The sequence below is a fragment of the Apostichopus japonicus genome, chromosome 15, assembly GCF_037975245.1.
Source record: "Apostichopus japonicus isolate 1M-3 chromosome 15, ASM3797524v1, whole genome shotgun sequence".
Taxonomy (NCBI): domain Eukaryota; kingdom Metazoa; phylum Echinodermata; class Holothuroidea; order Aspidochirotida; family Stichopodidae; genus Apostichopus; species Apostichopus japonicus.
The window spans coordinates 15,027,639-15,041,345 of NC_092575.1; the positions used below are offsets into that span (position 1 = coordinate 15,027,639).

General features: G+C 36.2%; 1 protein-coding gene across 2 annotated transcripts in view; it reads right to left on the reverse strand.

The window, feature by feature from the left end:
• LOC139980519 (TLC domain-containing protein 2-like) overlaps positions 1-13,707 on the reverse strand; it is a 59,759-nt gene that overhangs the window by 31,467 nt on the left and 14,585 nt on the right. Inside the window, exons 2-3 of one of the 2 annotated variants that reach the window (XM_071992214.1) lie at positions 1,460-1,542; positions 389-471 (exon numbers count right to left, since the gene is read on the reverse strand). The exons of the other annotated variant lie outside the window; for it this stretch is intronic. Of the exons in view, the coding sequence (XP_071848315.1) occupies positions 389-471; positions 1,460-1,542 (166 nt within the window). The remainder of the gene's footprint in view (positions 1-388; positions 472-1,459; positions 1,543-13,707) is intronic. 2 annotated transcript variants of the gene reach the window in all.

Sequence of the window (13,707 nt, forward strand, 5' to 3'; positions counted from 1 at the left end):
AACATACTACTGTACGCATGTTTGCAAAGATCTGTTATCTACAGTATGCAGTAGATGCAGTGTTCTCACAACAAAGATCTAAATTTAGGCTGATCTGGGAAAACCTTAACAACTTTCAAAAGGAAACTTTCCAGCCCAGAAGTCTATCAAAGTACCCTCACAGTAACTGGTGCGGTGCTATTTATAACTGGCGCGTTAATCACGATCGGTGCTATTCATAGTTTGGTGCTATTAATAGCTCAATGCTCTAAAATAGCATACAACTCACTCCAGGGGCCTGCATCCTGACCAATCTACAGTTTATATATGTACATGATTCTGAAATGAAACAGAGTAACTGGCCTCATTAATTTAAAATCTGAATAAAATTGTCTAACTTGATACTTACGAGGCCATGATGTAAGAGCACAGGCCATGCTCTTTGCAGAGTTCCAAACAATAATAGGTCAAATCCATCGTAGAAGAAGTAACCTACAGAGAGAGGATAAGAGGTCAAAGGTCAAAAGGGTAAGAGGTCAAAGGTCAAAAGGATAAGAGGTCAAAGGTCATACCAAATGAAGTCAGCCTAAGGGCAGCTGTTGAAGTGTACCATACCCTTTAGTGTGTGCGCATACACACCAAAAATTTGTTGCATTGATGACAAAACTGATGAATGTTTAACAGAATGGATGGGAAAGAGAGGTACGTACGTGTTCAAGGGATTTCAATGGAAACTTAAACACACATACAGTAGATATATATGACAGTGTGAAATAAAAATGAACATTGACACTTGATATTGAAACTTTAAGTTGAGTTAGTGTATGGCGTTGCTTTGCTTGATAACTTTCTAATGCTAAGAGCAAACACATTCTATAAAAAAAAACGATGATTTTTGTTTGTTTTAATAATTTGTTAAGACCAATGTCATCATCCTTCAGAGCTCTTGCATAGTATTCAAAGTTGGGGAGAACAACAAAAACTCAATAAATCATTCAAAAGATACCATGTCTTTTATTATTAATATTATTATTTTCAATATCCAAAAAATCCTAAAACCCTCAAAATGGCTACACCAAAAAGTTGATTGCTAAATTATTGCCTTGATTAGAATTTAGAACATTCCTATAATGATCCCCAAGTTTTGTTCTTTATTTAAAAGCTTTAATAAAAGGTCTCAATTACAGTAAATACGCCACATTTAATGGTGAGGAAGAGCTAATACAAAGTTTCAATGGATTGAACTTTAATCCAATGGATTTAACTGATTAAATCCAATGGATTTTAGTACAAAAGGTATCAATTAAAACAGAAAATAGCTGGCATTGATCTAGTTTAGAAGCCATCAAGAAACTATATGGTAAGAGTAGTTACTTTACTTGTAAAGAAAATAGGCAATTTGATTTATAAGAAAAATCTTTGTGGGAACTGGGAAGCGAGGATGGGATGGAATCAAGGGATGAAGGAAGGTAGAACTTACCAACAGACAAGGCAATGAGGAACTCCGCTAGTTTGGCTGAGGAGTGGATGAGGTCACCACGGAGTTCTGGGTACCGGACGATACTGCGAAATGGAGTGAGATGACACATGTGTACATGTAATATCACATGAAATGGCGGTAGAAGGATGGTCGTGGTTACTTAAATATATATGTATGTGATATGTCACTGTGTGGTTAAAATACATACATGTAAAGGTACATTATGGATATTCATGTTATGGACAAATTAACTGCATGCAAATTTATCTGTCTTATATACTATATATATTACAAAAATTTACAGTGGTACAGTAGATTTGGACTTTTGGAACAGGGAAGTGGATATGGTGATCATAATTCAGGTCAATGGGGGGTGCGGCTGAGCTAAAACGGTACCAACTAATTATAGCCTAGGTAGATTTTGAGTTCATGTGTTCAAAGGAGACGGGTAAGAGAGGGTCGAGAGAAGTAAATCAGGGGCTCATCAAGTGGACCATTAAGGCTCAAGAGGCGTCCTACCTTGCACATTGCTCAATCTAAATATGCTCTTTGGTTCTGAAACCAATGTTTCACCTTAGTCCTCCAAGCAAATTAATTGAGAAGACCCCCTCCCAACCCCCCCCTCTGTCCATGACCCCCCCCTCTATCCATGACATGAAACCTTAGCCACAGTACACTTCCCACAGATATACATTATTATACTTCAACACTAAATTTAACATGCATACGTATCTGTGCTGCATGCATATATACATATATACTGTATATAAATATATACATATATATATATATATATATATAAATATATATATATATATATATATATATATATAAATACGTATATACTATACAATATCTAAATGTATGCTAAAGTTACAGGTACCTGTTAATAAAATAAATATAAAAAATAAAAACCTTACAGATCGCTTACAGTATTGTAACTTGTCATTGACTTATTGTAGCACACTGTCGCAGGGCAATACCAGCAAAAATTGCAGACTTTCGTACTGAATAATATCTGGTTAATGTCTGGCTTACTTCAATAATCTTTGAGAGGTTGTATGTGCACAGTACTCTAAAAAGGTTGTTAAATGTCATGGGCCATGACCAGTTCAGGTGTACTTTCAGTTGGAAAACGAAAAAGAAACAGTTTTCTTGTGCATTCATGTTTGGAAACCCTGATAGTGGTTAAGTCCAGTACTGAGATCTATGTTTTAATATCTCCTGCATAAGCCCAAGCATCAAGAGTTGTCTCCATGGAAACCAGTAATACATCTTGTGACTCAAAGCAGTGGTTTATAGAATTTGGTCTTCCCTTTTCATTCCATTTTTCAAGACTTAAAATCTGATGAGTATATAGTTTGCAAATATCACGCATGAACGCAATATTGATCAAAACTTTACTTAAAAACACCATTCAGATGTCTTCACAATGAGAGACATTAATAATACCGTTCTACAGTAGAACTTTCAAGACCATCAACATACTTAGAAAATGCCAACAAATTCAATATTCCAAAACTAAGAAACTGATACTACTAATCAGGGAAAATGGTACAATAACTGATCAAATTAGTACAATTGGTTAGATAGGATAGATGGAAAAGGGATTTTAAGAAGATTGGAGACTGCAGGTAAAAGAGGATTTTCCCTGGTGCCAAGCCCCCCTCAACCCCCCCCCCACCCACCCCCCTTCCAACTGAAGTGAATCCAGTTTCTCTGTCTGTTTCTTGCTAAATATCATCTTCCATTTACTAATAGTAACTTTTTGTTTTTGTACATGTACCCTAATATTTAACCTTCATCATTTCATAATCTTATCGGGTTTTTCCCACAAGTTTTTCCCTAACTGAAGGTGCTGCTCAAACTGGAATAGAGATTCCCTAGGTACCCACCCGAGATTAGTGAAGTACCATTCTTGAACGAGTACATAAGTCCCACAGTAGATTTACAGTTTTACCTACAGTACATGCTGATAATGTTGGTACAACAAATGTCCAACTCAAAAGCAAAGACATGTGTTGTTGTTGTTTATGGATGCACATAGTTATTGAAAAAAAAAAAATTTGAATTTGACTGAAAAAGTTTGTATATTTATCACTGTACGTAGGCTGTAGCATGTACTTTTGTGTTCATATACTAATGTATACAGAATCCACAGTTTGTATTTGAACCTATACAAACAACATTGCTGCGTTCAAAGATATGCATATGTATGTAAATATGTATACATACTTATAACCTCATCTCGTATATTTGGTATTCCTAAGTTTAAAACGAGCACTCACATCACGACCCCGAAGTACTGATTCCAGGGTCCGACTGCAGAGTTTTATTAATGTGATCAGTTTGGATATCAACACATCAATTCAAACTAAACATCTTCTGGTGTACAGTATGCAGCCAGCATACAATAGGAAGGTCTCAATCCTGCCTAACCACAATTGCCTTCAAATGTTTTTAGCTATTTATGGCGTAAGTTGCTACAATTAGGCTTCACAAGTACTTTTACTGTCCAGATACAGTATGAATTCTGTACGTCCAAGCTATTTCGTGACATTGAGGAGTGTTAAAACAACACAAATTACTTATCAGGGCTTGAAGTTTTAGGATATAGATCCAGAATTGAAAAGGCAATTTCTTTGGGGCAAGTTAGAGAAGATACTGTCTTGAAATGGCCGAGTAGCATGGTAAGTTTTCAGCTTTCAAAAGGGCACAAAGGAAATTTTCAAACTGAAAAAGGTCACCAAGGCTTTCTTTTCAAAAAGTGATAAAAAAAAAACACATGACAGAAAAACCAGAGTGTATCACTTTTGTCCTTCTGTTACAATGTTTGAGTTAGCGTATATATTCTCTTAGTCAGACAGACTGACATGTAAATGCAGTAGATAAATGCTATAGCATTTTAGAACCTTCCCCACTGCGGGTTAGTTAGCTGTTCAGAGATGCTAACCTCTTGACACAAAAAAAAAAAACAGACTGAATATCCTAAAAAATCAGATTTTGGAGAGAAAAATCAGATTTTCACGAAAACTCGACACTACCACTGGCCCGGGGCCAGTAAAATGTCAGAAAAATGTTTTACTGGTAAGAACGGGCAAGTAAAATGTTTGCTTTTTCATTAACATTTAATGAGAAAATTGTAAAGCTGCCAATTCCGCGTATTTCCCGCCCATTTAGGCTCGTTGTTCAACGTGTTTGTAGGGGTTTGGGGGGTTACTTGTACATGTTTCTATGCGATTCCTTTTTCTTTCTTTTTTTTGAAAGATGAAAAATTGTATTTTCAAGAGGCAATACCATATTATCGTATTTCACTTGTTTTATAGTACTAAATACGATAAAATCGTACTGGTTGGCATCTCTGGCTGTTTGTTGGTACAAAGAGGGTGCTGTACCTACCAGCCTACACCATGCACATTGCCCAATGTATTTAAGGCATTAACTGTGAGATTTTTGACACCCTGTCCATTTATCACAACCGATGTTTCTCTACGGCCCTCAGAGAAATTTAATTGATAACCCTGGCCTTCGGAACTTGAACAATGACAACAATATACATACTGTAGGGTATCTGCCATGACATGGTAACAGCCCTTTTGCTCCTGGACATTGGTAACAGATTTGTACGATAAAAGTCAGACAAGTTCCACGCTGCACCAAGTCTTCAAAGTTGATCCGTGCAGTAATACAGGAAATTGAGCGACTTGAAGTGCATGATGTGTGTACAGTAGTCTATCATGTTACCGGGGAAATGTTCCACAATATAGCTCCTCGAGATTTCCTTTTTGCTATGGACTTATTACGTCAACCATGAAATATGAAACATTTGTCGGTAATCACCTCATTTCTCAATGTACGATATTATAAATGCCCAACTTATTCTTTCGTCTATTGCACTAACTTGCTCTAGCCCCCGCGCTGCACGCCGCACGCTACACCGCTAATCACTTCCCGACGCAACTCGCGATCCACTGTCGTCGTGAAGTGGAAAAATCTTGAATCGGAGGGCAGTGTACTTTTTGGCTTCAAGACCATACGACTGATCCATCTATCCTACTGTACCTATAGCCCTGATTCCTACTCACTTTAAATTGTTGATTAGTTCCCAGCATGATATCATGAAGCTATTATAGACCAGCCCTGATTCCTGCTCTGTTTAATGATTGTGTTGGTTGGCTCCCAGCATGATTCATGAAGCTATTATATACAAGCCCTGATTCCTGCTCACTTTAAGTGATTGTGTTGGTTGGTTCCCAGCAGGATTCATGAAGCTTAATAGACAAGCTCCTTTTCCTTCTCATTTTAATGATTGTGTTGGTTGGCTCCCAGCAGGGTTCATGAAGCTTATTAGACCAGCCCTAATTCCTGCTCTGTTTAATGATTGTGTTGGTTGGCTCCCAGCAGGATTCATGAAGCTCAATAGACAAGCCCTGATTCCTACTCACTTTAAATTATTGTTGGTTGGTTCCCAGCAGGATTCATGAAGCTTAATAGACAAGCTCTGATTCTTGCTCACTTTAATGATTGTGTTGATTGGCTCCCAGCATGATTCATGAAGCTAGACAAGCCCTGATTCCTGCTCACTTAAATGATTGTGTTTGGTTGGTTCCCAGCATGATTCATGAAGCTTAATTAGACCAGCCCTGATTCCTACTCACTTTAAATTATTGTTGGTTGCTTCCCAGCAGGATTCATGAAGCTAGACAAGCCCTGATTCCTGCTCACTTAAATGATTGTGTTTGGTTGGCTCCCAGCAGGGTTCATGAAACTTAATTAGACCAGCCCTGATTCCTGCTCTGTTTAATGATTGTGTTGTTTGGTTCCCAGCAGGATTAATGAAGCTCAATAGACAAGCCCTGATTCCTACTCACTTTAAATTATTGTTGGTTGGTTCCCAGCAGGATTCATGAAGCTTAATAGATAAGCCCCGATTCCTGCTCATGTTAATGATTGTGTTGGTTGGTTCCCAGCATGATTCATGAAGCTTAAATAGACATGCCCTGATTCCTGCTTTAAACCAGTCACGTGTGCAGGATTTCAAAGGCACTGAGGCCAAGTTCAAACTTCTTACCGACTGATTTAGGTGGGAGGCATGATTGGCCATTAAGGAAGAGCCAGAGGCGAATTGTGGATTTTATAAAGGAGGCGGTGCGGGCATTAAAGCCAGGAATAAAGAATTAAAAGATAAAATGTCAAATAGTTCATTCTAAGTTACACCTATAAATTAAGGTTATAGATATAATTTGCTCTAAATGCAAGGTTGTACACTTTTTGTCAGGTCGAGAAATGGTGGAGAGGGGAGGGAGAGTGAACCATAGCAGTGTTGTAATTATTGTTCCCCAGCTGAAGTAATTACATGCTCCCCCCCCCCAATCACCCCACTGAACCATTTCTCCCAGCTGAGAATGTAGATGGTGCGCCATATGGTCGGATCGGTGGGTTTTAGGTTAGAGTTATAGGTGGGGAGAGGTGGGAAAGTCTTGGCATGAGTTGGGAGGTTTGAGTGGGATCAGGGACAGGGGTCACTAATTTGTTGTTGTTCTCTACTTTTGTTTCTTTCTTGTTGAGAGACATATTTTTGTATATTTGTATTGTTAAGTATAGAGTGCTATAATCCTTAAGGCATAAAAAAAATTCAGAGCATTTCCTTTCACAACTCTTTGTATTTTGTAACTTTATATGTATTATTATCACCTGAATGTTGTGAGAAAACAAATAAATAAATGAATTGAAATACATGATCACCCTGCCCCCCCACCCTTCGCACATGCCACTACTTGAAGATTCACCCTTCACATACAGTATAGTACAGTATTGTCTTGTTGACTACAGTATGGTACATAAATTTGTAATGGCTATACATGTACAAGCAATACAACAGTCTTCAGTTTGACCATATGATTAATGCAAGTTGGCTATATAGTGTACTTTTGTTTGGTCAAAGAGTGTCAATAGAGCCACTGTTTGCTTGCATTGCAGTAGCCATACAGTGCCTGTGCAGTACTCTTGTCACAATACTGTACAGTATAACCATACCATTTGCCTCTATACAGTGAGTATAGTAGGCAAGCCTTCTGCATGCAGTCCTGCTGAGGACGTACAGTAAATGTGTAAATTGACAATTTAAGTCCGTGAAGTCAAGAAAAAACAAATATTTATGTTTGTCTTTTATACCCTGTCATGTTTGCGATAGATGATAAACTTAACTCAACTTCAAACAGACAGTATTTACAGTATAGGCCTACCGTATAGTGACAAAATCAAAACAATGTTGATTTATTGTTAGTAATAATCTCTATATCGACCGGTTCTTTGGCAAATTCCTAACTTCATGGACCATTCTAACTTAAACAAATAGCATTTAACAGCTGCTACACAGCCCTCCTCAACTCCCACCTCCCCTCCCCCACCCCCACCCCCAAGAAACAACTTAGTGGTTTCTGAATATTAGAGCAACAATACTTTAATAGCTGTCTCTACTTAAAGTACCCACTTTTCCATTTCTACAAAACCTACTAAATTGATCAACATTTTAACACTGTGCCCCCCCCCTATGTCCCACAACTGGGACACTGTTAATTCCCTCTCTCCTTCCCAATATGCCATTCAGATGACAACTTAAATGTGTTGTTCTAAAGAGGAATTTTATACCCAATTTTATTGAAGAATAGAATAAACAGAAACAGCCACAGTAGGTATAACACAGGAGGGGTAAAGTAAGTCCCCAAGTCTCAATTCCTTAGATACAATCAATTATGTTAGATCTATATGATACTAAAAATGAACTAAAGTTGTTATGATCTTTCATATAGCTATCTTTCTTCCCTATGACCTTTGACCTGGCCACACTGTTCCTCAGGGATGAGTACCATATAGTATGTACTACCACCTATTGTACCTAATTCCTGAACCAATACTGTACGATATTCATAAGTTATAAACCATCAAAAATTGAATGATATATTTCACTAAGGGTACCAGTAGATATATCGTACAGTGTGTTCAATACAACTTCAGTACCAACCTAAATCCTTGCAGTCCCTTTTTCTACGTCTCTTTAAATACAAGATTAAATGGTCTGTCTTGTTTCTTTTTTCCTTTCTTTTGTAGATGAAACTAGGAGGGGAAAAACAAAATTGTGTCACCCCCTAGTAAAGATTATGAAGTGTACAATAAGCTTCACCTATATAATTCAAAAAGAGGAACTGGTTTTATGTACAGGTACCGATATTTTCATGTTTATAAAAATGACTACAGTATTTTGGCAAAGCAAGAGACGTTATTTAGTTTGACTGGTTCTGTTTATATATCCAGGGATGCATTCAGGAAACGACTAGCAATCACATGAGCCTTGCTCTGGTGAACATAACTGAAACAACCCTACTAATTGTTTTTTTGTGTGTTTTTCTTGTAAATTGTTCTATTTTTATGCAGCACTGAATAGCACAGAAATAGCACGCTAACGTTATACAGAATATAACCTCTAGCTGGGTTTCTAAGACCAAAATGTAAACATGGACAGAAAACACTGGAGTATGAATGTTTTTTATTAGGACTATACTTTAGTCAGCCAATTAAATGATGACTTTTCAAAAACTCTCACAAGGACAATACTGAGTGCTCAGACGCTTTCTACATTGTAGTTGACGTCACAGGTGAAACGATGTTAACATTTGGACATATATGTTGTACTCGTAATTAGGCTAAGGTTTCTTCTTTAGGGTGAAGGAGAAGGTAATTTTGCTGTCCCTTCTCCTACAGCAAATCACAATATCTGGACCACTGTATTATAGTGTAGTGCTCTGTACCAGAGGAAATAATACCATAGCCAGTACAAGTTAAACAGTGGCATTTAAGGAAGCTGTCATATTCCAGTTCAAGGGGAAGGTGTAACATTTAACTACATTGTTAATAATACGTGATAAGAATTTACACCCAAGCAACTACAATAGGGTATGCTCAGCGTTGCTCCCTCATATTTGAATATGTTTAACAAATCAACGTAAGGCACAGTCCAGTGACCATGAATAACTTTACTGCATTTATAAGTTATGGTGAGCAGGTGAAGAATTGTCGTGAATAGTACATGAGGTCAAGTAACAAAGTCACTATATATATACTGTTGCCAAATTAAGGGCGGCTGTTGGTGGCTATTATTAATATCTGAGTCACCCGTGACAGAGGGAAGGATGGGCATACTCTTCATACATACATATAGTACATACATACATACATACATACATACATACATACATACATACATACATACATACATACATACATACATACATACATACATACATACATACATACATACATACACACATACATACATACATACATACATACATACATACATACATACATACATACATACATACACACATACATACATACATATGCATAGATATACATAAATACATAAATATATATATCTATATTTATATATATATATATATATATATATATATATATATATATATATATATATATATATATATATATATGAATACGGTAGAAAACAAAAGGAAATAAGCTACATTCTCTACACTCCCACATTCTCTACATTCCTACAAAGTGATTGTTTGTGAACTTGTATACAGACTAAGTGCATTCACCGAAAAAGTAATTTTTATTCCACGCCTGATTGATAAAGTACAATACTGTACTTACTAGTCGATACAATCTATAGATAAATTACAAGATGGCAACAATGTGACTATACTCAAACAGACTACCAGCACTATAATATCAAGCCATACGATAAGCTTTGCACAGCTGCTGTTTAGTATACAGTAGAACTTTATGACTTTATTCATCCTTTGTTCGGCAGATCTGAATCTACATAACTACTACTGTACTGTACAAGAATAATTCACTGTTGCAGTATTTCATGCACATGTTTATCAAATTATAAGACCTTCTCCCCCATTGTGCACATATAAAGTCAAATTTATGCAAATATATAATCTTTCCTACAGGTGTTGTCTTCATACTGGTATATACTGTACGAGCAGCACTTCAACGAAGGTCACAGTTGTAAGTTATTGTACGTTTACTACCGAAAGTTTACCAAACGCCGCTTTCATAAGTGGATGAAGTCAGAAGACATTTATACTAATGCATTCTGTATTCCAGTATACGCCTGAGTAACGATGTACCGTATGCCAACCTCTTAAAGTAATATTTATAAAGTGAGCAAGGTGACAGAGACAGAACACTGTTTGCTGACATATGGGTTTTCCATTTGCTAAATAATCTGTTTTGAAATGGTCAGTGAGTGTGGGGGCGGGGGGGTCGGGGAGTACAATGTCATCATGTTTGTGTAATTCTTTTACTATAACGAGATAAATCTTGCAAAGAACAGACAATTGTGACAATCAACATCGGTATACTGTATATCTTTTGATCAAGTTTAGAATGCACAAAACCACTTTAAAATTGACCATGTGTGTTGATGATTCTTTTCACAGCCGAGCAGGCGAAAGCAGCCTCGACTTTTTTCAGTCAGGAGCTATGGTTTTCTCAATCGAAAAGGGCTTCCAAAATTGGTTAAAAACAAATCCCAAATGAATGAGACACTTGAACTTTTAGCCAACATGAAGTGTATACAATTTGTATTTTGTATTTTTGTAATTTGTAATTTTGTATACATGAAGTGCATACAAGTTTAACAGAAACCGCTATTGCTAGGATTCATGCATGTACTGAATATATCTGGCTGCGACAGCATACTGAAATATAAAGAAATCCCTCCATCCCAGGCAGATTATACAGCGAGCAAAATGTCAAATAGATACTTTACATTAATCTACCTCGTCTACAGTATAAAGTATGCTTTAATATTAAGAGAACTACCTTAACTTTAAAATGACATAGTGACCATAAGCTGTAGAATAAGTTTCAATTTTTAGGAAAAACATCAAACCATTCTGTTAGAAAGAAAATTTACTTTTTATTTAGGAACGTTCTAAATAACTATATTTCTGTGGGAGAAATAAAAGTGCTAAAAGTGATACTGTAAACTATATAGTTAAGTGTGAGTAATACAATAATCACTTTTCATAATAGGTCTACAGTGTGTATAATAAATATCTAGGTGGCTTTCCTTGATGATAACAATTTACATGATGAATGATGACGATGTCAATTACGTGAAACTATAATTGAAGTTGTTTCAATGGGCTGTGACATATTTTAAATGATTTCTTGAAAGGGGGGGGGTCTTGGGGGGAGGGGGTGGATATGGGATGAGATGTTAGTCAGATCAAGTTTTATTTAATTACATAATCCTATAACCAATTTATTACAATTGTTATGCATGGATATAGACAAAAATTATCTTTGCATGCCAAAGTTATCAATTTTACCATTGAGGTACACATTTGAGTGTACCAATGTGCTTTGCTCATATGAATTACGGACAAATTGTCTAGTAAAGTCATCATCAAAATCAAAAGTTATTTTCATAAATAATTAATTTGGTCTAGATATATTGTAATAAGCAACACTGATGGGGGGCATTGCTCTTAATTTGAAATGTTGTTCATCCCCACTTGAATTTAACACATATGGTAAATGTAATACAATTTAAGAAAGATCAATAGACTACATTTTTTTTTAAAAACTTTCCTCCCACATAATCTTTGTCTTTTTCATCCTTGACACTGTTTTAAATGTTATAGTTAATTCAGCCATTTTTCAACAGACAATATTACATAATTGAAGCAAGAGAAGAGCCCTAGCTACTAATGAGAGGAAGACAGTAATAGTCCCATGACGAGAAGCCTTAAACTGTTCAAAGTGTTGTAATTTGCATCTTGACATCCTCTGCATTATTGCACAGCAGTAGGCATAAAAGTAATCAATAGCAGCTGGTGTTGGACAGCAATAGATCCAAACCAACAACAGCATAGAAAGTATATACCAGAGGATGACAGACAACTACAATGACACTTCCCAATAGGTACACTGCATGTTCAGTATATATATGGGCAGGGTCAAGTGGTAACGGAGGGACATTTGACTGTTTTCCTTACACATTTTGTCTCTCTTTGCATTAGTTTGAGGGAGTATGTTGCAATTTCTTGTGTGGTTATCTAGACAGTTAGTTACTTGCTTCATACCCATAAACTTAATTCTTGTGGCTGTTACTGTAGGGAAAATATGGCATGATAAACATCATGGTAACGGAGAGACACCAAATGAACACGTGTTTTCACACTTTTTTTGGAAGATGTCAAATCCACTGTTCTTAAGTTACACTGACAATGTAACTTATATCAGGTGTTGGCTGGTATATTGCTTCACATACACCAAGGAAAAATTAGATGAACAGGCATCAATTGTCAAATCTACAGTTGATTTTGTACAGTAACGGAGGGACAATGCTGATGGTAACGGAGGGACACAGAATGTTCAGTGTTGTTTAGTGTAGCCTTTTGCCTGTTTTTGCTGCTTCAGATTCAATATTTTTATTGCTATTGGATTAAAAGTTATATTACTAAGGGAAACAAGGATAAAAACATTAAACCAACAGCTATGTTCACCAAAACATTAGCAATTTTAGTGGTTAATAAAAATGTAAGAAAAAATAGTAAGAAATTGATTAAAAGAACAAGTTTAAACAGAACACTCTTCATCATTTAGCACTCTCTAACTGCATTATTAGCAACTGTTGGGGGGGGGGGGCTGGTGGCTAGTGCACTTCAAAACAAGTCGTAAATCACATATTTACAGTAGACAGTTCACAGGTACTGTACTGTAACATGTGCAGAACTTTTATTACAGTAGTATGCCAGTCACATTTTGTCTTCCAAATACTACTAGTACTTTGCAAAAACCACTTGGTGCAGTTCTTGATACTGGGCTTAAAAGTGAAATGCTGAGGTAACTTCTAACTTTAATGATTAAACCATACTGTTATAATGCAGTGGTATTATAACAATTTAACAACTATCAACAATAATAATACAAAAACTTTTGGAGACATAACATGATACAGTTACAGTAGCTACTGTACTGCAGAAAGGTTCAGTATGCCTGAATGTAATATTCGTGGATTAGAAACTATAGTTGAATTAACTTCCTGCAATATTTATAAACTCAAAACAAAACAACAATATCATAAAAATAAAAAACAATATTCCAATCACAACTATGCTTTGAACATGTCTGCCAACTATTTTTGTATTTTCTTGTAATCCTGATCAACAAATTTTTAGTTTGCTCTTGCTGAAGGAAAGTGG